This window comes from Erinaceus europaeus, chromosome 20 (genome assembly GCF_950295315.1).
Source record: "Erinaceus europaeus chromosome 20, mEriEur2.1, whole genome shotgun sequence".
Taxonomy (NCBI): Eukaryota; Metazoa; Chordata; class Mammalia; order Eulipotyphla; family Erinaceidae; genus Erinaceus; species Erinaceus europaeus.
Window position 1 is genome coordinate 46,761,189 of NC_080181.1, and position 22,106 is coordinate 46,783,294.

The window sequence follows — 22,106 nt, forward strand, 5'->3', positions numbered from 1 at the left end:
CTGTGGTGGTCCAGGAGGTGGCGCAGTGGCTAAGGCACTAGACTCTCAAGCATGAGGTCGTGAGTTCAATCCCTGGCAGCACATGTACCAGAGTGATGTCTGGTTCTTTCTCTCTCTCTCTCTCTCTCTCTCCCCTATCTTTCTCATTAATAAATAAATAAAATCTTTTTTAAAAAAATAGTCTGTGACATGATAAGCCTAGACCTCGAATAAATCCCTCTCTCCATTGTTACAGGTCATCTCTATCAGGAACAACAAAATAGACCCCTTTGTGGGCCCCCCATAGGACCTTACCCTCAACTTGGATCAACAATGGTAAAGAATGTTCGATCCTCCAAAGGGACGATGGACAACATACTCTATGCTACACCTGAAGAAGATGGGTCGATATTGGGGCAGCTTGGAACATTCCTACTGATGACCACAGAATGTGAGCTCAGATCTATAGGGATGCAGAGGTCACATAGGCTCTAAGCTGAATATGGGCCCCAGACCAAATCAAATAGATGGGGTTTACAATCAATAATATTTATACCGCTCCCCCATATTAGGGAGCTACTCTCTTCCCTGATCCAGCTTTCTGTCCCTTTTCCAGCCATGACATCACCTCCCCAGACAATAACTTGGATCCACCTGCATATGAGATTTCAGGCTCAGGGGAAAAAAAAAGCTAGTATAGCTACAGGCCCTTTGAAATATAACTAAAATATGCCTACTAGCTATCTGCAAAATGAAGGGACCCCCCAACTCTTCATCTGCACTATTCCAGCCTTTAGGTCCATGATTGTTCAACAGTTTGTTTGGCTTTGTATGTTAACTCTCTTTTCAGCCACTATGTTCCAGATGCTAACATGATGCTGGCCAGACTTCCCTGGACAGACAACCCCACCAATGTGTCCTGGAGCTCCGCTTCCCCAGAGCCCCACCCTACTAGGGAAAGTGAGAGACAAGCTAGGAGTATGGATCGACCAGTCAACGCCCATGTTCAGCTCTTGGAAACAGAGTTGGCAGTCAGCTGAGGTAAAGAACAAACACCTCATCACAGACCCCTGCAAGCGTCAACCTGGCTTTGACCTAGCACGTTATGATTGGGCCCTCCTCAATCGCTATCGAACAGGCCATGGCCGGTGCGCCGCTATGTTCCATCGCTGGGGAGCCAGAGACGACCTGAACTGCCCCTGCGGCTACAAACAGACTATGACCCACATAGTCAACGACTGCCACCTCTCCAGATTCAAAGGAGGTCTCGAAACTTCACATCAGGCTCAACCTGACGCTGTTGACTGGCTACGGAAGAAGGGCAAACGCTAGAAGAAGCAGAGAAGCAATGACAGAAGCCAGACCTTCCACCTTCTGCATCCCACAATGACCTTGGGTCCATATTCCCAGAGGGATAGAGAATAGGAAACGTATCAGAGGAGAGGATGGTATATGGAGATCTGGTGGTGGGAAATGTGTGGAGTTGTACCCCTCTTATCCTACAGTTTTATTAATGTCTCCTTTTTTAAATAAATAAAAAAAAATAGTCTGCGAGTCTCACTGAGCAATGCAGATAAATGTCAGAGTTCAGGAAGTCGAGGAAGCCAGAAGAAAGTAGCAAGAGTTCTGGAGGAGAGGTAAGTAACAAACACACAAATCTAAACATTTAAAAGTGGGATTATTTGACTCTTAACTGGCATCTAACATGCATTTCAGCTACTGAGGTGCTATCAGCTAAACAACCCACACAGCATTTAAGTTCTGAGCATCAAGTACACCAAGTCCTTGCTGATCGCATGGAGCATCAGAAGAGAGCCAGGAAAGCCATGTCACAGTAAGAAGCCTACGCTTCCCCTAGAGAGACATTACTTTAGACCTATTCTACTGAGGTATGAAGATAAGCCAGGAATGGATCAAACCGACCTGCATATGAACACATGCCAGAACCAAATACAGTGAAAAGGAAGAAAACAAAGACACCCACACAGCATCCAAGCAAAAAGTATTAGAGACGTCAAAAGTCAGAATAGTGTGAACAATGACTAGGATTAAACTAATCAATACAGATAGGTCAATGATGGCAGCGATGACGGGATTAGCAAACAAGGACATTAGCACAGCTGTAATACTGTGTTCAGGCATTAGATGAAAATACAGATGTTACGAAAGAAATGTTAAGATACAAAGTTGAGCCAAAATAGAACTTTCAGAGAACAAAAATAGAAGAATCAAAAAGATAATTTCATTGTAAGATTAGTTACAGATTTGACACTAAGGAAGACAATCTTCCTGAGCCTGAAGACAGAGAAATACAGTTTGTCCAAACTGAATCATATAGAGGAAAAAGAGACTTAAAAAAAAAAAAAAAAGCATGTGGGGCCAGTTGGTGGCACACCTGGTTAAGTGCTCACATTACAGTGTACAAGGACCTGGGTTCAAGCCCCAGGTCCCCACCTGCAGTGGGAAAGCTTCATGAATGGTGAAGCAGGACTGCAAGTGTCTCTCTCTCTCTCTCCCTCTCTATTTCTAGCCAATAAATAATATAAATAAATAAAAATTATTTAAAAAAATTAGTTTGCCAATGATTATGGAACAACATTCAATAGTTTAACAAGAATGCAATAATGCCAGAAAATTCCAGATATGATGAGAACTATAAAGAAACAAACTCAAGAAGTTGAATGAATGTCAATGGCAAGTGAAAAGAAAAACACAGCAAAGTCCAACAAAATCAAATTGCTGAAAACCAGTAAAAAACTCAGAATTTTTTCAGGTAAATCCAAGAAGAAAAGCCACATTATAGAGAGAGAAATGAATGTGATGGTAACAGCAGATTTCTTTTCAGAAACAACCTAAGTGATAAGGCGATGAAAATTCTGAGCATGCTGACTAGAGAACAAACAGAAATAGATAAACTTTAGGGACTTGAGCTAACAGGTTTATACTTCAAGCTAAAAACATGATACATTAAAGCAAAAATTGGGCCTCATCAAAATATAAAGCTTTTGCTCTACAGAGAGAGACAGAGAGAATAAGAAAGCAAATTATGAAGTCTGGGCAGTGGTGCGCCTGGTTGAGCGCACATTCGCATGTTATCCTTGTACAATGGGGATGAGTGGTGGGACAGTGCTGAAGTTGTCTTTCTTTCTCGCTCTCTTCCCCTTCTACATTTCCTCTGTCTCTATAAAGAGGGGGGGAAAAGGCCACCAAGAACAGTGGAGTCTTGTGTAGGCACTCACGACCCCGTGATAACCCTAGTGTCAATAAAGAAAAAATAAAAGAGAAAGATTTGTAAACAACACATATAACAAAAGTCAGTTGCAAGAATATGTGATGAACTCTTCTAATTCAAAACTTGGGGAAAAAAAAAAACTAAAAATGAACAGACCAGAAGAAAAATGAAAAGATGACAAGTACTTGAAACTGATGTTCAGTCTCAATAGCCATTAGAGAAATATACACTGAAACCACAAGACAAAACCACACCTCTAGCAAAATGACAAAAATAAAAACTAGTGACAATGCCAAGTGCTGGAAAAATATGAAAAAACTGAAACAGTCATACATGGATGGGGAAAGGACTGAATGGAACAGCTCTGGTTTCCTCTCTCTTTCAAATAACTAGTAACTGCCTTCCTGCTACTATCAATTGTAAAGTTACCCCAATACTGTTCTTTGACAAGCTAACACTTGGGACAATAGGCAAACAAGTGCTGAGAGGACTGTGTACAGTTTCACATAGAAAGTAGATGTGGAATTGAAAGAGTCAGTCACTGGCAAAAACACATTAGTATATGTGTGTTCATTGTACTTACGATGCTTTCAGCTTTGACTTTGGTTCAAAAGTTTTCAAAAGGAAATGACAGGGGGCCAGGTGGTAGCGCATCTGGCTGAGCACACATGTCACAATGTGCAAGGACCTGGGTTCGAGCTTTCCCAGGGGGAAAGCTTTTCAAGTGGTGATGCAGTGCTGCAAGTGTCTCTCTGTCTCTCTTCCTCTACAGCTCCCCCTTCCCTCTTAATTCCTGGCTGTCTCTATCCAATAAATAAATAAATAAATAAATAAATAAATAAATAAATAATAGAAAATGACAGACCCTGAGCATGGAGGCGTAAAGTTCTTTCTCTCCTCCACTTCCTGAAAACCATGCCAAATATTAAAGAGAGCAGAAAACAGCAATGCAAAACACCCAACAAAATTAAGAGACAAGTGGAGAGAAAGGGAACTATAAGACATTGAAATTTCTTATCTTTCATAGTAATAAAGCAACAGGTACTCAGTTGATACATTAAAAACCAAAGGTGTAAACACATTTATCATCATGGGAGTGATCATGAAAAGAAGTAAAGCAAATGGGGGGCTAGGCGGTAGCGCAGCAGGTTAAACACACGTGGCGCAAAGTACAAGGACGGGGTAAGGATGCCTGTTGGAGCCCCCAGCTCCCCACCTGCGGGGGGGTTGCTTCGCAAGCAGTGAAGCAGGTCTGCAGGTGTCTATCTTTCTCTCCCCCTCTCTGTCTTCCCCTCCTCTCTCCGTTTCTCTCTGTCCTATCCAACAACAACAGCTATAGCAACAACTAACAATAACAATACAAAAAAAATTGAAAATAAAGAAAAAAAATAAAGCAAATGAAGGGTAGAGGATAAAAGGAAGGCAGCTTTCACTCTCTATTTTAAGTTTTTTATACTGCCAGACTGCTTTTGTCAAGTATCACATGTAGCAACTGAGAAACAACAGTGTTTCCTCAACTGCATGGACTAGCCTGAAGATTTCTGTGACAAAAATGCTACACCCAGACAAACAAGTGTATCTTTCATGATCTTCACTATTTTGAAGTAAGAATTTAAAATACACATACATATATATATGCACATACATGCATATATGTGTGTATATATATATATTCCCCCCCATTCAGATTGTGAAAGAAACAAAACACCAGAAGGGAGAGATACCAAAGCACCAGAGCTCCCTCTGGTGACATCGCACTTCTCCTGTGGTGCCAGGGCTCAAACCTGGGCAATATCTATGGCAGGCACATGCTCTGACTAATGAGCTATCTGTCTAGCTCCTAAAACAAATGTCAGTGCCAAAAGATAACATTAAGTTTATCAGAACCACGGGTCTAATTAAGTGAATACCATCATCATGACACCCAAAATGAATAAGGCAACATTATAATTACATATCCTCTTATTTCAAATAACTTAAATTATTTTCATTCTTGTTATTTTAAAATTTTTGAATAAACACTCACAGTTCCACAAGGTTCGGAAGCTTCTGAGCAAGGTTTTCTGGCTGTAAATTAAAAACTTAGAATTAAATTTTAATTTTGAATAATTATGAAAACATTTCTAGTCAGCTTAAACATACAGTATTATCTTTTCAGGGGGGCATATATGCTTTGAGAAAATAATTGTGAAGATGGTGAATCAGCAGGTCTGAGTTTTGTGTTTACACAGACCACCTGAGTTTAAATGTATAGATGTAAACATTAAATCACTGTCCTTTGGAGAAAGCAGAAACCTCATTCTTCCAGCTATAGAAGAAATTCAGATAATTCTAGACACAGGCAGAGGGGAGAATGTCATCTCATAACGGAGCCAGGAAGCTGGCATGATGCTGTTATAGACCACAGATATGGAGGGTCACTGGCAATCCACAGGTGCTAAGAGAAAGGAACATATTCTTTTTCACAGCCCTGAGAAGGAGCTCAGCCTGCCTATAACTTGATTGCAGACTCTTGGGCTCCAGAACTGTGAGAGAACACATTTCCATTGTCTGAAGCCCCATCTCCACTGTATGATTTGTTAAACAGCAGCCCCCCCCCGAAAAAAAAGCAAAATCACCAGCCTACTCACCTGTTCCCCACCCACCCCCACTCCCACCCCCGCAACTCACAAATGTTACTGCTCAAAAGAAAGTAAAGGAATCCCCAGGGTCCAGAGTGAATTTAGTAAGCTGGAGTTTAGATGGTCCAGGGGAGTGTCAGACCTGACCAAACGTCTTAGGTTCAGAAAAGGGGTGACAAGTAGCAAGGCTGGTTATTGGGAGGAGAGAGAAGGAATTGAATGGGGTCCTTCAGAGACTTGCCCCTTCCATGAAAAGATTCTTAGAAAAACCCCACTAGCAACAAATTGCTCTGCTGGAGGCACTAGGTAGGAGGAAAAAAGCCTCTTGTCTGTAAGTCAGTCACCTTGTACCCTCTCCCTACCTCCCCCCACAGTTCAGAAGATAAAGACACAAACATAAAGACAGTTGTCTGTAAGACTGAAACAAGAGTTAGCAAAATAGCTCACTTGGATAGTGCATTGCAATAATGCACTATGTGCCACATGCAACCCAGATTCGAGCCTAGGCTCCACTGCATTGGAGCAAGTTTCAGTGCTATAGTGTCTGTCTCTCTCTCTCTCTCCCTCCCTCCGGGTGTGTGTGTGTGTGTGTGTGTGTGTGTGTGTGTGTGTGTGTGTGTGTGTGTGTGTGTGTCTTTATCTGAAAAAGTTAGCCTGAAGTAAAGTTTCAGAGATAACAGTAACAGCAGAAACAACAACAACAACAAAAACTGAAAGAATGCCCTTGAGTGAGGATACACACTGAAGGAAAACTGCGAATTATAATTTTATTCTATATATTCATACTGTAGCATAAGCTGAATGTCCATAACAATCATAAATCATCAGAAGTCACTATGGAGTATGAAGGTAGTTCTGGCTAGCTTTCTAGGCATAAGTAACATAAAAGTTAAAAACAGAAATGTTTGTGAAAAAGCAAATGAATACAATCTCTTCTGCTAATACTCCTTAACAGTATTCCTGAAAAAAAAAAGTTCTAATTTCTAAAGTCCCATTATACAAATAACTGTCTCAATAAACTAAAATGTCTGGAACCTAAAAGTTTTAGATTTTCAACAAAGCTATTACTCACATAAAAACTTCCTAATGGTGATTCTCAGGAGTAGAAAAGAGAGACTGTGCTTGCTACTCTCCATCTTTTTGTACCATCTCAACTTTTAACAATGTGCATATGTCTTTTATACTTGAAAAAGACTTAATGTGATATGCACACTATATAAAATGCTACATGATTTAATCAGTGACTTACAGCATATACAGTGTGGGTTCTGAAAACTCATGTCATTAGTTTGAAGTGTCTGTGAGTCAGGGTACAGGGATGGATAACGATTTTGCAGAAAGTGGGAAGGAGTGATCATGAAAGGCTTTTACTTTAAACCTTCCTAAACAAATCCTGGTCACAGCAGAAATCCACTGGTTCATCTTTTAAAAAGGAAATGCTTTTCCCACCTGCAGGGGGAAAGCTTTGCGAGTGGGAAAGCAGGGCTGCAGGTGTCTCTGTCTCTCTCCCTATCTTCCCCTCCCCTCTCAATTTCTGTATCTATCCAATAATAAGAATGGGAATGACATTATAATTCCATATTGAGTTATATTTAAATATTTAGCAATGATATTCCAAGCTGCTGACAGACATACACACATACATATATTCTTGTCCCCTTTTTTCAAGATTTTAAATTCATTATACAGAAAGAAGGAATTTCATATTAGACGAACATACACAGACACACACACAGGGGGAGAGAGAGAGAGAGAGAAAAGCAGTCAGACAGACACGAGAGAGAAACCAGAGTACCACTCTGGAACATGTGGTACAGAGGATCCAATCAGGAATCTCAGACATGCAAGGTTGATACTTTATCACTTATTTTTCCAGTCACTATCTTTGCCTTTTTAAGATCACTAGCTAGCACTGAATAGTGATTAGTGACTGTTATGAGGTCAGTGAAGCACTTATTGAGTACCTTTTTTTGATAAGAACTATTTCTGCTTTTCAAATACTGAAAGCTGTGATTCCTTTTCTGCCATGTTTGGTTACCCAAATGAAGTCTTTTTTTTTTTTTCTTTTTTCTTTTTCTAAAGCACTACTCAACTCTGACTTATGGTGGTGCAGAGGGACTGAACCTGGGACTTTTAAAGCCTCAGGCATTAGAGTTGCTGTGCATAACCATTCTGGTTTCTATTCTCACTCTAATGAAGTCCGTTATAGCCAGTGCTTCCTCTGCTGTTACTCTTGGATCTGTTCAAATCCTCAAAATGTTTATTTTAATATTGGCATGTCCCCTAGCTAGGAGACTAACACTTCCATTTATGGGCATACATGAAAGCATCTTGGACAAACTAAAGAATTCTAATGGAGTGGTGACAAGGTGGGGCCGTGAGGACAGGAAGATGGAAGCAGTTTAATAACAGCTATTCCTAACAGCTGTTAGGCCCTTCTCTGCTACAATATCAATATCATATCTGACTAACTGAAGGACCATGGTCATTCTTCTCAGATGCCTGTTTGGTTCCCATCAGTCAATATTCTGATATTGTCAAGACAGACTGATTAGCTCTATGGAGTTATAGAACTACACGCACAGTTAAGCACAGACCAGTGCTTCTGCTGCCAACAGTTCATGACTGTGTCTTTATTAACATGTAAATTTGCACTTTTTAAATTTAAAAATAAGCACACTGACCTTGAAAAGATCATTAGATTACTAGGTTCTACAAATATTTAAAAAAATAACAAATAAAAAACTAGTGCCTGCCGAGAAAGTAGCCTGTTTGCACAGGCTGTGGCTGACACCTACTGGTAACTCCACAATATCACAGTCTACTTTCTATCAGGACATTTTAGCAAAGCAGCCGACCCGAACTGCCCCTGCGGCTACAGACAGACTATGACCCACATAGTCAACGACTGCCACCTCTCCAGATTCAAAGGAGGTCTCGAAACTTTACATCAGGCTCAACCTGACGCTGTTGACTGGCTACGGAAGAAGGGCAAACGCTAGAAGAAGAAGAAGCAAAGCAGCTTGTCTTCGGAACGCACCGATGCAGGGGGAGATAGCATAATGGCTATGCAAAGGAAAGCACCTATTGGGGCCGGGCGTTGGCACACTGGGTTAAGCGCACAAGTATAAAGCACAAGGAAAGCACCTGCTGCAGATGTTTCTACTCTCATAGTTTATGTATGGCAAGAGACACGACAAGAATATTAGGCTGGTAGAAAAGCGATTTTTCCAACAACCTAATAGATTAACATTAAAATGCTTTCTACTCTGTGAGGATAACTAAGCTCAAATGCTAACAATGGCTAAGACACAAAGTAGTTTGCCTGAGCTGTACAATGCACTGTTTATTTAACAGTTTAACACCAACAATGTAAAATAAAATCTTAGTGAACAGTTCAGTGTAAACTTTACTTAAATTGGGGGGGGGGGGCAGGTGGTAGTGCATCTGGTTAAGTACACATGGTACGAAGCTCAAGGACCGGCATAAGGATCTCAGTTCTAGCCCCCAGGTCCTCACCTGAAGGGGGGTCGCCTCACAAGCAGTGAAGCAGGTCTGCAGGTGTCTATCTTTCTCTCTCCCCCTTCTCTCAGTTTCTCTCTGTCCTATCCAATTAAGAAAAAAAAAAGTCCCCAGGAACAGTGGATTCATAGTGTAGACACCAGGCCCCAGCAATAAGTCTGGAGACAAAATAAAAAATTACTTGACATTTTCAAGAAACTATACTTATGACATATTTTAAATTTTATTTTTATTAATTTATTCCCTTTTGTTGCCCTTGTTTTATTGTTGTTGTAGTTATTATTGTTATTTGATGTTGTCACTGTTAGATAGGACAGAGAGAAATGGAGAGAGGAGGGGAAGACAGAGAGGGGGATAGAAAGACAGACACCTGCAGACCTGCTTCCACCCCTGCAGGTGGGGACCCTGGGCTCGAACTGGGATTCTTATGCCGGTCCTTGCGCTTTGCGCCACGTGTGCTTAACCCACTGTGCTACCACCCCACTCCCCATGACATCAGAAGAAAACACAGATGTATGTCTTCACAACTGTGGATCTGTAAACCCACAAATACAAAATCAGCAACGAGAAATATAAAGTAGACTTTAACCAAAAAAAAGTATGCATCAAAGACCATTACCAACAGAGTGGATGAAATGTTTGTAAATCATATTCTAGCATCTAGAATTTATGAAGACTATTTGCAACTAAATAAAAACAACAACAAAGCCCTAAATTTTAAAAAATGGGGTATGGTTTGAATAGATGGTCTCTAAAGAAAATATGCAAATGACCAGCAAGTACAAGAATTGCTGCTCACTGTTGAGCGTGAGGGAAACCACACGCTCAAAACCACAAAGAGGCACCACTTTGCACTCACCTAGGAGGGCCATAAAAGCAAACAGACTTACTAGCTTTTTCCAAAACAGAGATCCCAAATCTTCATCTGCAATATTCTTGACTTTAGGATCATGATTCGTCAACAATTTGTTCTGCTTTATTATCTTAACTCTTTTTCAGCCACCAGGTTCCAGATGCTATAGTGATGCCAGCCTGACTTCCCCTGGCAGACCCCACCAAGGTGTCTTGAAGCCCCACCTCCCCAGAGCCCTGCCCCACTAGGGAAAGAGAGAGACAGGCTAGGAGTATAGATCTACCAGTCAACATCCATGTTCAACGGGAAGCAATCACAAAAGCCAGACCTCCCATCTTCTGCACCCCATAATGATCCTGGATCCATGCTACTTCTAGTATACATTATAGAGAAGTACCTGTTTCTAAACAGAAGAATCAGAAACCCTGGCAAGCTAATGCAAACAGAGACAGGCACAGACAAGCTTCCCTCTTCTGGAGCAGAAAGGCCCTTTGGGAATGCTACCATTTGTTGCTCAGTATCTCTTTGTCTCTTATTCATTTCCCACTATTTACTCATTTTTCCACACTTTTTTTTTAACGTTCCTCTACATAAACTTTAAGGATCCTCCAAAAGCACAAACCGCGTTTTAAACACTTACCATATTTCCTTGGTGTTCCCTGGAGACAGAAAAATATAGCAGAGTGCTCTGAGAGGTGGCACAGTGGAGATATATATATTCTTTATTGGGGAATTAATGTTTTACATTCGACAGTAAATACAATAGTTTGTACATGCATAACATTTCCCAGTTTTCCATATAACAATACAACCTCCATTAGGTCCTCTGTCATCCTTCTTGGATCTGTATTCTCCCCACCCACCCACCTCAGAGTCTTTTACTTTGGTGCAATACGCCAATTCCAGTTCAGGTTCGACTTGTGTTTTCTTTTCTGATCTTCTTTTTCAACTTCTGCCTGAGAGTGAGATCATCCCACAGTCATCCTTCTGTTTCTGACTTATTTCACTTAACATGATTCCTTCAAGCTCCATCCAAGATCGGCTGAAAACAGTGAAGTAACCATTTTTTATAGCTGAATAGTATTCCATTGTATATATATATACCACAACTTGCTCAGTCACTCATCTGTTGTTGGACACCTGGGTTGCTTCCAGGTTTTGGCTACTGCAAATTGTGCTGCCAAGAACATATGTGTACACAGATCTTTTTGGATGGGTGTGTTGGGTTCCTTAGGATATATCCCCAGGAGAGGAATTGCAGGATCATAGGGTAGGTCCATTTCTAGCCTTCTTAAGAGTTCTCCAGACTGTTCTGCACAGAGGTTGGACCAATTTACATTCCCACCAGCAGTGTAGGAGGGTTCCTTTGACCCCACAACCTCTCCAGCATTTGCTGCTGTTACCTTTTCTGATGTGTGACATTCTCACAGGAGTGAAGTGGTATCTCATTGTTGTCTTTATTTGCATTTCTCTGACAATCACAGACTTGCAGCATTTTTTCATGTGTTTGGATCTCTTCTGTGGTGAATATTCTGTCCATGTCCTCCCACCATTTTTGGATGGGGTTGTTTGTTGTCTTGTTGTTGATATTTGCAAGTTCTTTATATATTCTGGTTATTAGCCTCTTGTCTGGTGTATGGCATGTAAAGATCTTCTCCCATTCTGTGAGGGGTCTCTTGGTTTGGGTAGTGGTTTCTTTAGCTGTAAAGAAGCTTTTTAATTTGATGTAGTCCCATAGGTTTATGCTTGTCTTAGTCTTTTTTGTACTTGGATTCGTTTCATTGAAGATGTCTTTAAAATTTATGCGAAATAGAGTTCTGCCAATATTTTCCTCTAAGTATCTGATAGTTTGTGGTCTAACATCCAAGTCCTTGATCCACTTGAAATTTACTTTTACATTTGGTGAAATATAGTGGTTCAGTGTCATTTTTCTGCATGTTTCAACCCATTTTTTCCAACACCATTTGTCGAAGAGACTCTGCTTTCCCCATTTAATAGTCTGGGCACATTTGTCAAAGATTAGATGTCCATAGGTGTGGGGGCTTACTTCTGGGCACTCAGTTCTATTCCACAGTAGATAAATTGTTGGACTCTGAAGCATGAAGTCCCAAATTCAATCTCTGGCAGCACAGATTGGTGTCTGGTTCTCTATCTATCTCATTAATAAATAAAATCTTGGGGCCGGGTGGTGGCACATCTGGTTGAGCGCACATATTACAATGTGCAAGGACCCAGGTTTGAGCCCCCGGTCCCCACCTGCAGGGGGAAAGCTTCATGAGTGGTGAAGCAGGGTGGCAGGTGTCTCTATGTCTCTCTCCCTCTCTATCACCCCCTCTTGATTTCTGGCTGTCTCTATCCAATAAATAAAGATAAAAAAAAAAATTTTTTAATAAATAAAATCTTAAAAGAAAAACAGCAGATTCTCAATATTTATAACTACCAACATCAAATCTCTGATGGTCAAGCTCTTTTTTTTTTTTTCTGAAATGTACGGTGATTATTTCACTTGAATTATCTTGCAAATGCTGATTCTTTGCAGAGGTGGGGTTGGAGGTAGAGGGTTAGGGAAGAGGGGATGTACTAATGAAAAGGAGAAAAAGCAATAAGAAATATGTTTGGGAATTTCAGCCATTCACTAAGTCCCCTCTGTAAGAGAAGACCACTCAGAGCAAGGCTATGCAGTCAAAGCACTGATATAATATAGGTCAAGTACCACTAGAACTTATCGATGTGTTGCTAGCTACCACTGACATTCTGTTTCCAAGCAAAGAATGTAAATGACTAAGCTGTGCAAATAACAATCTCTTTATAACCAAAATAAAAAAGATAATCTAAAACATATGTCAGTGTTTCCTGGGAAATTGCAAATTTTGATTATTTGGGCATGCACGTATTAAAAGTTTTAGATATGTTGGTTTTAATGGTTCTAAAACAAAAGCAAAGGAAAATCTAAAGCAAACACTCAAGTTTTCTGAAGTTTTACCACCAAAGCAACCACAGATATGTGCCAAGTTCATTAAACAAAAACTATTAAGTTTGATATGCATCTTTTTCCCCTCCCTTCCTCCTCTTCCTTTCTTCTTTTCTTTCTTTCTTCCTCTCCTTCCTTTCTTTCTGTCTTTAGATAGGAGAGAAATTAAGAAGGGAGAGAAAGAGAGGCAGAGAGACACCTACAGACCTTGCTTTACTGCTCCATGAAGATTCCCTCTGCAGGTGGGCAGCAGGGGCTCAAACGTGGGTCTTCAAGCATGGTAATATGTGCTCTCACCGAGGGGCACCACTGCCTACCCACATGTGCATCATTTTACTATTTATTTTAGTGTGGTGGCAGGGCCCTATACATATGCTATACTACTGCTCCAGGCCAACTTCATTATTCTTTTTCATGATATAAATATACAGACATAAATATAGAGGGGGAGCAGGTGGTGGTGCACCTGGTTGAATACATGTTACAATGCGTAAGGACCCAGGTTCGAGTCCCCAGTCCCCAGTCCCCACCTGCAGGGGGAAAGCTTTGCAAGTGGTGAAGCAGTGCTGCAGGTGTCCCTGTCTCTCTCCTTCTCTATCTTCCCCTTCCCTCTTGATTTCTGGCTGTCTTTATCCAATAAACAAAGATAATTAAAAAGGGGGGGAGAGAAAGAGATAGAGAAGAATACCACAGTCCTGGTCCACCATTGCTGGAGTTTCCCCTGCTACTGTGGTATTCCCATATGCCACCAGGGAGCATACTCAGAACCTGGCCTGTGCACAGTAAGTGGAGTGCCTCTCTGTGGCTCCCAGATTGGAGTCTGGAAACTGAACTCCAATATTGTTGCTTTTCAGCAGCAACTCCTGTTCCCATAAGGTTTATAGCTTTTGTTCGCCTTTACCTGCTCTTGTGAAATCAGGAGCAGGAAGCTGTAATAGAGGTGAAGCTGAAGGGGCTGAGCAGTACTGCCCAGGCTGGGCCTCGCAGTGACAGGAACCAGACCAGGAGGGAGGACTTGCTGAGGCATATGCTCCACTGAGTGAGCTAGCTTTCAGCCCCTCCAATGTATCTTTTCTTCTATCTTAGTTTACCTACAGTATAGGGATGATAATAATAGCAGATAGCCCATAAACTGCCTTGAGAATTAAGTAAGTTAACACATGTAAAACAGTGTCTGACACTTAATGCTGACTCAAATGTTAGCTGCTTTTTTCACTGTTCTCAGATGGTAAGCAACCACATTCTGATGAACATTTAGGTCTTCAGAATAATTTATCATGTACAATAACTTGTTCATCTGCATGCCATAAATATGTGCTAAGTGAAAGAATGACGAGTAAACAAATAGGATTTCAGTCCAGGGATAAGTCTAATTCCCGTAATGCTAGGGGTGGCATACTAGGTCCTGCTTTTTCCTTCATTGCTCAACAGGAACCACTACATATCTGGAAAATCCGGCATAGAAATGAGCTTGGATCTCAAGATAAGCTAATAACAAAAGACAAAAGTCCAGAATCCTATAAACCAAAGTTGCCTCAAAAACAACATTAATACCAAAGGATGTCATTGGAAAGCATTCTGTCTGTATCGCCTCTCTGCCTACTGCATTCTCAGACAGTATCTGAGACAGCTACCAGCAGCTTTAGGCTCAGATTCTATCAGTTTAGCAATGAGATTGGAGGGTACCTTTCCTCCCCCCAAAACAGTCCCAGTTAAAGACCCCATTCTCATCTTATCATTGTGTCTGAGAAAATGGAGTACCCAAATTGGCCAAGTCTGACTTACTTTTTACCTCCTGAAATCTCTTCATCTCTATAGCCACCACCCTTGTCTACATGCCCAGCTGCCTACTTAATAGCTCCACTTGAAGCTTCTCACTATCTAGGAAAAAGTCCCAAACCTCTATATGTTCAAGATATGTGTGGGGGCAAGGAGGTGGCTCAGTGGTACTGCTTATGTCTTGTAGCATGAGGTCCTGGTAAAGGTTCAGTCCTTGGCACCGTGTGTGATGGAGCAGTACTCAGGCCTGTGTCCCTGTCTCTCTCTTTCTCTCTCTCTCTCTCTACATATACAATACATATATACTTGGTCCTTACCACTTAGTTGTCTATTTTTATCTCTGTGATCCGGCTATAACAGACCAATCTTCAGGGTTTTTTTTCTTAATTATATTTATTTATTTTCCCTTTTGTTGCCCTTGTTGTTATTGTTGTTATAGTTATTACTGTTGTTGTTATTGATGTTGTCGTTGTTAGGACAGAGAGAAATGAAGGGAGGGAAGGGAAGACAGAGAAAGGGAAAGACAGACACCTGTAGACCTGCTTCACTGCCTATGAAGTGACTTCCCTGCAGGTGGGGAGCAAGGGGCTCAAACCGGGATCCTTATGCCAGCCCTTGTGCCCAATCTTTAATTCTATGATCACATCTGCTGCTCCAATGTTAAGGCTTCTGCCCATGCTTTTCCCTGTGTGTAAAGTTCTCTGCTAATGCCTACTCATCTTTCCAGTCTCAGTTTAATATCACTTCCTTGGGAAACTTTCCCAGTTTCTAGGAGACTTTGACTTACTCGAGTAAGTCATGTTACAGACTAAACCAGTAGTCTCTACCTACCAAGAGTTTGACAAAAGCTGTTTAATATCTATGTTTCCTGACAGAGGAGAGACTCCACGAGGGCAGAATCTACATCTCTTTTGTTTTTACTCCCCCTCCTTGAATCTACATCTCTCTCACTCACTACCTTTGATGCCAATACAGAAATTGGTACACTGAGACACTCCTTAAATACTTATAAAATGAATGAATAACATGCTATGGTAGTTTAAAACCCAACTACTTAGCATGCCAGGAAGTGGCACAGTAGGCAAAGCACTGGAATCTCAACTATGAGGTCCCAGGTTCAATCCTTGGCATCACAAGGCATCCTGGCTCCCTTCCTCTCTTCTCGTGTGTGTGTGTGTGTGTGTGTGTGTGTGTGTGTGTGTGTATTCCCCAATTACTGGATTTTGTTTTAAAAAAATCAAGAAATAAAACAAAACAATAAAATCAACTTATAAAACTTTCATCCAGAGAATAATACCTAAAGCTGTAGATTTGTTAGGCCCATGTTTAGGACATATTCTGTGCATGACCTGCCTGACCACTATGTAGAGTTCTTGTGTGAGCCTGATTCCCTGCTCTTTCCCTTCATAATCTCTGTGCTAAGTTATTGGTTTTCTTTCAATCTGTGGTTTCCTACAGAGTTAAAACAGCTCCCTGGAGGGGAGAAGGTATAGATTAAGCAAGACTGATCCTCTCCGCCTAGTGACAACAGCTTCAGCTTTATCTATTTTACTTATCAAACTTTCTGAATTAATGACTCTACATATACATGTACATCCCACCCAAAAGAGATTGTCACTCAAAGCAAAGAAAAGGTGTTGGATGTTTTTGCTGTCTGCCTAAAGTGAAAACTTCTCCATAACAATTTACCTCAGCCCCGCTGAGTAACACTGAAGCTCTGAAAATCATGTTAAAACACTTCTCTATGGAAAAACAGGTGTCTAGTGAACTTTTTGTTATTCAAATTTAGTTCATACTGGTTCCAAAACTAGCTTAAGAAAAAGTCAGCAAACACGTAAGCATACCAAAGACTCTTAAATTTTTAGTCTAGCTCACCATGCACTAGCTATAACCTTCACTTTACCTCTCCCATGCTGTCCTTACTTTGCCAAAGCAATCAAATCCATGGCCTACACTTGATGGGTTTCCATCTTCTCCTTATCACAGCAACTAGGAAGCAATGTCTTCACAGTGTATGTGCATCTGATAAGGTAGGGGCCAGGACTGAAATTGAATAGACAGGTAATGTCTTTGGGAGAAGTTTTAGCATCAGTATGCAATGGAGCGCACACACACACACACACACACACAAACATGCACACACCTCTAGTTGCATGTCTTGTACAAAAATGTTAGCTTAGTTTTTTTATAATTTTTTAAATATTTATTTATTCATTTTCCCTTTTTTTGCCCTTGTTTTTATTGTTGGAGTTATTATTGTTGTTGTTATTGATGTTGTTGTTGTTGGATAGGACAGAGAGAAATGGAGAGAAGAGGGGGAGACAGAGAGGGGAAGAAAAAGATAGACACTTGCAGACCTACTTCACTGCTTGTGAAGCGACTCCCCTGCAGGTGGGGCTTAAATTTGTTTTTAACCAATTAGCAGGCTAGTCTGAATACAGTGACCATTGGTGTCAATGATCTTTCAACAGAAATCCTTATTGCTTGAATAATGGCTTTCAAGTGGCAATCACCTGTAGCCTGGCATTGTGTACCAAACTCATAATGTATCTGAGATACGAGTTTTCAATGTGAGCTTTTCCTCATTTGGACAGTACTGCAGTTTTTCTAAAAAATATTTATTTATTTATTTATTTATTTATTCCCTTTTGCTGCCCTTGTTGTTTTGTTGTTGTTATTGATATCGTCATTCTTGGGATAGGACAGAGAGAAATGGAGAGAGGAGGGGAAGACAGAGAGGGGGAGAGAAAGACAGACACATGCAGACCTGCTTCACCACTTGTGAAGCGACTCCCCTGCAGGTGGGGAGCCGGGGGCTCGAACTGGGATCCTTATGCCGGTCCTTGCTCTTTGTGCCACGTGCACTTAACCCGCTGCACTACCGCCCGACTCCCAGTACTGCAGTTTTAAGTCAAGTTCTACATTGTAAATCTTTTTTAGAAAATATACTTTATGTGGTCCGGGAAGTGGCACAATGGGTAAAGCATTGGACTCTCAAGAATGAAGTCTTGAGTTCGATCTCCAGCAGCACATGTACCAGAGTGATGTTTGGTTCTTTCTTTCTCTCCTCCTATCTTTCTCATCAATAAGTAAATAAAGTCTTTAAAAAAAAGAAAGAAAATACACTTTATCAGGGCCAGGCATTGGAGGACCTGGTTGAGTGCACACACTACAATGTGTCAAGGACCTGGGTTCAAGCCCCCGACCCCCACCTGCAGGGAGGACACATCACAAGTGGTGAAGCAGGTCTGCAGGTGTCTCTCTTTCTCTCTCCCTATTACCCGCATCTCTTTCAGTTTCTAACTGTATCCAAAGAAATAAAGAAAAAACAAAATACACTTCATAAATAATACAAGCAATCATACTAAAAGCCCTCAGCTACCAATGTACTGCAGGACAAATACAGTTTCATCTGTTTTCAAAATCTACAGAGTAAGCAGTCTTTTTTTTTTTTTTAATATGGAACGCTTCATGAATTTGCATATCATCCTTGTGTAGGGACCATGCAAATCTCCGTATTCTTCCAAGTTTAGTATATGTGCTGCCAAAGCGAGCACAGAGTAAGCAATCAGTACAAACAAGTAATAGGAAGACTGTTACTATTCATATATTTATTTATGCCCTTTTGTTGTTTGTTGTTTTATTGTTGTAGTTATTATTGTTGTCGGATAGGACAGGGAGAAATAGAGAAGAGGGGACGACAGAGAGGGGGAGAGAAAGACACCTAAAGACCTGCTTCACCACTTGTGAAGCAATTCCCCTACAGGTGGGGAGCCAAGGGCTTGAACCAGGGGCTCGAATCAGGATCCTTACGATGATCCTTGCATTTTGCGCCACCTGCACTTAACCCACTATACTACCGCCCAACTCCTGACTGTTGCTATTCTTACCATCCCTTCAAGTCTACAGTAGGTTTACAGTTTACAAAGTCCTTTGATACACATGAATTACATGTTCTCCGTAAAAAAAAGTTGAAATAAAATACAAACACCTATCATAATAAACATGTGAAAAAAAAGATTTTTGCTAACTAGTAACAGAGCACTCGCATGAAAGGTACGCTAAGGACTAGAGTAAAGATGAGTTAAAACAGTATAGTAGGTACCTAAGGATACCTATACCTGAATAGAAACCGATAGGGAAGAGCTAAGGGGCTGTGGTGTCTCTGCCTCTCTCTCTCTCTCTCTCCATCGGAATGAAAAAGCAGCAAGAAAGGAAACGGCAGTTGAAAAACTGCCAGAAAAAAAAATTACTGTATCCTTTATAAGCAAAAGTGAATTTCTTTGAATAAAGTCTACTCAATTGGATTACGACAGGTAAGAAGTAATTCACTTACTTTCTCTTTGTACAACAACAACAATAGGTAATATGGGAAAATAAGCACTAAAATCCTTGACAAAAATTTCTTACACTATTGCAAAGGGGGAAAACTGAGAAGGCTCATTAAAATCTCTAACCTGGGTTAAGTGCCCAGGACTGGAGTAAGATCCTGGTTCAAGCCCCCCACCCCCCCGTCCCCACCTGCAGGGGGGTTACCTCACAGGCAGTCTGCAGGTGTCTTTCTCACCTCCTCTCTATCTTCCCCTCCTCTCTCCATTTCTCTCTGTCCTATCAAAAATAAAAATAAAATAATCTCTAACCTACCACTCAATAGAACATATATATTAATATGAAACACTAACAATGAGAAATATATCTTCAATATATCCACTTACTTTCATGTACAACAAAGATAAACAAATTTTATAAAACTTTCTACCTATCTCAGGTACTTTATATGGATTAAATGGAAATTTTCCAGGAAGATATTCCATGTACTTGAAGACAATAAGCTAAACTCTCAGGTATTTAGAGGAGAATGAAGAATAGCTCAGTCCACAAAGAAATACAATCACACACAGTGTGAAAAAACTAGAATTCAAAGTTAGTACTCAAATGAAGTTATAATAACCCAAAAAGTTCATATGAAGTGATTTTTCACTTAAAACAGAGGTTGAATTTCATAATTAATAGTGGAGATTAACAGTTTGGGACTTACTCTTGGGGAAATAAAAACCACTTAGTTTGTTGTTGTTGTTTTTACCTTAGATATAATAAAAATTAGGTAGCAATTGTAACTATCCTTAAAACAGAATGTTAGTCAACTATTGCTTTTGTGGCCAAAAAATCAACAAACTGAAAAACAGCCCCGTTCAAAATAATTCTATTTTCGCAGTTCAGTCTAAAGAAGAGTTTGGAGGTTTTATTGTTTTTCAAAACCCTCAGTGACTACATTAAGCTTCTTAAATGCCTCTCTTAATAATTTAAACATCAGCTGCCCAGAAGGTGGTACAGTAGAGACAACACTGGACTCAACAAATGTGAAGTCCTGAATTCAATCCCCAGCACTGCTCTAGCTCTCTCTTCTCTCTTTTCTCTCCCCCCACCATTATTAATAAAATAATTTACTCTCCAAATAAATCTCTTTTAAGAGCCTCTAACTCAAACACATCCTTGTAGATTCTTCTCCTTTCCCTTTTAAGTATATATTGTTATATCTAAAAAAAAAAAAATCACCCTAGAAATTTAATTCAAAAAGAAAGGACAAGTCAAGATCTAGACCACAGGTTAAGTGAAGAATTGAAACCTACAAGTGTGATATTAGTGGATATTTTCTTTTCTTCTTCTTTTTTTAATTCCCTTTTTGTCGCCTTTGTTTTATTGTTGTAGTTATTGATGTCATTGTTGTTGGATAGAACAGAGAGAAATGGAGGGGGGGGGAGGACAGAGAGGGACAGAAAGACAGACACCTGCAGACCTGCTTCACCACTTGTGAAGTGACCCCCCCTGCAGGGGGGGAGCCGGGGGACTCGAACTGGGATCCTTACGCCGATCCTTGCGCTTTACGCCATGTGTGCTACCGCCCGACTCCCATATATTTTGTTTTCTAACACAACTCATTCTGACATTTCCCAACTGTAATGGACTATGAATACTCAGCTATTGAGAACCCTCTGTGTGTGCTTATCCTATCTGTTTATATAACAAGAGGGAAGACACATCTTGGCATGAATCTCTTGGGATAGATAAACTATGTTGAGCTGATTTGTTGGAAAAGCTATGACACCTTGTTTTGCATAGGGAAACAGAAAAATATGTCATGAATTTTCTAACAACCCACCCACTACCTTGGCAGGAGATTATAAATGATCTTGAATGCAATGTAATACTGTACCAAGGTTGTAATGGAATTCCTTTTCATATAAAGTCTCTCCAAGTACTGTAGTCCCTCATCCTTCAGTAACTCCAGTGGAAAGTGGTGTAGGTTTCTATAGTTTAAGAACAAATTCTTGTGCTTTTCCAGCCTTGCCACAGATATCGTCTTACAAAGTTCGGAGGCCATGATTGAACATATCCCATCAGGCACGTGGCAGCACTACATCTTGTCAAAATTGGTCCATTTCTAAAAAGAATAAGGAAAAAAAAAAAGAATAAGGAAATGGGATAATTATAATCACTGCCAAATAAGTCTACTAGTATATGGGGCTGGTTATAAATACTCTAAAAAGAGTCATATATTCAAGTCCTGTATTTTTCTAACAACTAAATTTATCTGTCATAGATACCTAGAAAGGAGTCGAAATAAAACTTAGTAAAAACACATCTTGCTATTTAAACAATATTTCCCACTTAACAAATAATACAAAATGAGAAAATTCTTGAACTTAAGAATCTCTAAGAGACTAGTTTCACAACATGTAGTAAAGAAAAAGCTTAAAAATTAGATATATCAAGCCAATTTCCTCCCTGAACTACCTCACTGTATTTAAAATACTCTAGAAATATTTTAAATGCAGTATCTGGTCAGTTACAGACTCATTTTCTCCCTGGTTTGTAAATACTTGTCCTATATCCAATTTCTCTTTTATCTCTTTATCCCTTTCTTTCTTTTTAGTTCCATAAAGTATTAGAGCAAAAAAAAAAAAAATGTCTACAACAATTCTATTTTACTATTTCAATGAAAGGAATCACTTCCCCACCCTGAACTATTCTGAGACCTGATTTTTTTTTTTCTTTGTAAAAACCCTGACAATTTGTCATATACATATTTACTGGTGCATCTTTCTGCTCTCAACTGAGCCAAGCCTGAAAGCTCCTGAGTCAGAAAAC

The 22,106-nt window shown here is 40.2% G+C and overlaps 1 protein-coding gene and 1 non-coding gene across 8 annotated transcripts in view; both read right to left on the minus strand.

Moving 5' to 3' along the window:
- LRRC28 (leucine rich repeat containing 28) overlaps positions 1-22,106 on the minus strand; it is a 175,867-nt gene that overhangs the window by 152,070 nt on the left and 1,691 nt on the right. For all 7 annotated transcript variants that reach the window (XM_060179331.1, XM_060179332.1, XM_060179329.1 and 4 more), the window contains exons 2-3: positions 21,172-21,399; positions 5,238-5,278 (exon numbers count right to left, since the gene is read on the minus strand). In XM_060179331.1, the coding sequence (XP_060035314.1) occupies positions 5,238-5,278; positions 21,172-21,339 (209 nt within the window). In that variant the 5' untranslated portion in view covers positions 21,340-21,399. The remainder of the gene's footprint in view (positions 1-5,237; positions 5,279-21,171; positions 21,400-22,106) is intronic.
- LOC132535028 (U6 spliceosomal RNA) lies at positions 18,411-18,514 on the minus strand. The gene has a single exon (XR_009546816.1). It is a non-coding gene; the product is annotated as a U6 spliceosomal RNA (small nuclear RNA).